The 2,617-nt window shown below is 33.7% G+C and overlaps 1 protein-coding gene across 1 annotated transcript in view; it reads right to left on the bottom strand.

The window, feature by feature from the left end:
• Nucleotides 1-1,615: 1,615 nt before the first annotated feature.
• LOC105310747 (solute carrier family 22 member 12-like) overlaps nt 1,616-2,617 on the bottom strand; it is a gene marked incomplete at its 3' end in the record, with an annotated part of 3,201 nt that continues 2,199 nt past the window's right edge. Inside the window, exons 2-3 of the mRNA XM_011386866.1 lie at nt 1,924-1,973; nt 1,616-1,719 (exon numbers count right to left, since the gene is read on the bottom strand). Of these exons, the coding sequence (XP_011385168.1) occupies nt 1,616-1,719; nt 1,924-1,973 (154 nt within the window). The remainder of the gene's footprint in view (nt 1,720-1,923; nt 1,974-2,617) is intronic.

Here is a 2,617-nt window from a genome sequence, read left to right as displayed (position 1 = left end):
ACATGTGACCAAGATTGTTATGATTATCCATTATAGATTTTCATCAGTACATGTAGCAATTTTGGTGACAGTACAGTAAGACTCAAGGATGAGTGACAGACAATATAAGTCATAAGAAATGATGCATAGTACTAATCCTTACAAAGTCATTATCGAAGAAACTGGTATGTGTTCAAAAGTTATCTAAATACTTCACGTTAAGTACAGAGTAGCCATTGAGATTACATCCCATACTTATTGCATATTTTTCAGAAATGGCCAAAGCCTAATTTTGCATCTTAGCTTTGTCTTCTACAATATTAGTTGTTAAGAAGCAATTTACATGTGTTTTTAACCATAGTCATTTGGTCAGAACATGAATAGTGCTGTGTCAAAGTTGGTAGCCAGTCTTACATGTGTGGTTAACGGTCTGTGCATAATTGGGTATACATCTAAACGTTCAGTGCTCCAATTTAACTGGAAAAGCTGTGAAACACATTTCTGGCAAACCACCCTCTTCTTTCCATTTTCCCTTCAAGGGAAATATTTTTGTCAATTACCATTGAATAATGCTAGGGCTGATTTGTAGATCTCATTTGTTCATTTCTTTTTTTCGATAGAATCTTCCAAGGCATTTACAACATTTCATAATCTTTAAAATGTTTGACTAACCAGTTAATCTGTTTACAGTGTGTTATTGTACATTTCTCTTCTAGTGCCCTTTTCTTACCCTTGAAGATTTTCCTAAATACCTTTATTGTGCCTCAAAAATATCAATAATTCAATTATGCTTTGCTGTATAAAGAATACTATCCAAATTCCTTAACCTGAAATTTAAATCCTTATGATTTTATATGAAATTTTTCTTATTCACTTTATCCAACTGATTATTTTTCCACTTTACTTTTAGTGAATCCGTCTGTAAACATTCATTGTTATTTTTACCACTACATCATGAATTTTACCTCTTGAATTATTAGCCAATATATAAGCCGCAAGTTAACTCTGATATCCTTTGAGATATTGTAGCAGATGTTATTGGTGCCTTGCCAATGACCTTATTACTCAGTGTTCTCATACCTTTGAATGGCTTCTAAGGCCACACACCTGTATCCACCTCCAAAAAGCTTTCTCTGACCAATATAACGAAGTTATGCATAGAGAAGATAGTAAGTACCAGGGGGAGCCATCCACCATCTTCTTTACAGAGGCGGTACTACTCTGAGGCATGTTAACACATTCTCCCAGGAGACCACAGAGGGATTGATCCTTAGGCTCCCGTGTGGTACCTCCTTATTAATACACCTTATATCAGTTTCTTTACCCTCCCTGCTTCTCTCTTCATGCTTCCTTGAATCACATCTCAAATAAAAAATCTTGCACACAAATAAATCATCATCCTAAAATGTGATCGAGAGCAACCCAAACTAAATGAGAAGACTTCCTCCTCAAATGATGCAGTTCTACTCATTCGACACTATTTGGCATGTAGACTCTATCAAGGCTGCAGAGTATCAACTTTCTTAATAAGGCTGTTTTTGCCCGTCTCTAGGTCTTCAACCTTAAATGCTGTGCTTTCAGAGAACAAATGTATTATATATTTTAGGCCATTTATAAATCAAAATATGAGGCTTACTTGTCAGTAATGTAGCCAACTGCAGGAGTTCCAATCACATATCCTGTCAAATAAATGGACCGTGACCATAATCTGAGTGACTGTGATTTACATACTAAATCCCACTGAAAAGAGAAAAGGGGTAGCTTCAAAGGTCACAGAACAATTAAAATCAGACATGCAAGCTGTAAAATCATTCAGTCTGAGGTAAAGAACATCATTTTGATGATCTATGCTTGAAAAATGAGAGATGTATGCTTGAAAAAGTTTTAAAAGTTGCAAAGTAGATTTCGTAAATGCTCATTATGTTCAAAAGACTTTCGAGAGGCTCTTGTGATATATTGATGACCAATGCACTCTTCATTAAGGATTTGAGAAACTGTGGAAGGAAAAGAGATATGGAAAAAATACTGGGATTAGGGGAAATGGGAATAAATGTGAAGTGTTAAGATTATATGTTAATGGAAGAACTAAAATAATCTGAGAGGACAGGGATTGTTTTTATAAAAAACGTGTAATTATTTTTATAAAAAAGTGTAATTAATCTGAAACTTCCTGTCTGTATAAAAGGGAAGGAAGGGTTGTGAGCAAAAGGTGTTCATAGTAAGTGTTCATTAAGGTGAAAGTATTCAATTCTATTTTATTCCATTGAATTTCTTTCCATTTATGAGCTTTTCCAGAAACTACATGGAGGATGTGTCTGGAGAAAAAACTGTAAGATATATGGAATGATATTAAAATTGAGAAATCTTATTTTTCAGATCATTCAAATAATTTATTGGAATACACATAATGAACTAAGACAAAGAATTTATTGATATGTTTAAGGACTATAGCATGATTGGATTTTTGTTTTAGGAAAATAAATCTTGCTGTAGTGTATAAAATATATCAGGAGAATACAAATGTAGGGGAGAAAAATTAGGGGGTTATTAAAATAATGGAGGTAAAGTTTGTGATTTGACTGGTTTGATAGCAGTGGAAGTGGAAATATCAATACAGATACTCAGATAAATTCTATAA

The sequence above is a fragment of the Pteropus vampyrus genome, unplaced genomic scaffold (assembly GCF_000151845.1).
Source record: "Pteropus vampyrus isolate Shadow unplaced genomic scaffold, Pvam_2.0 Scaffold10590, whole genome shotgun sequence".
In the NCBI taxonomy this organism is placed as follows: domain Eukaryota; kingdom Metazoa; phylum Chordata; class Mammalia; order Chiroptera; family Pteropodidae; genus Pteropus; species Pteropus vampyrus.
This window is presented reverse-complemented; position numbering and strand designations above follow the sequence as displayed.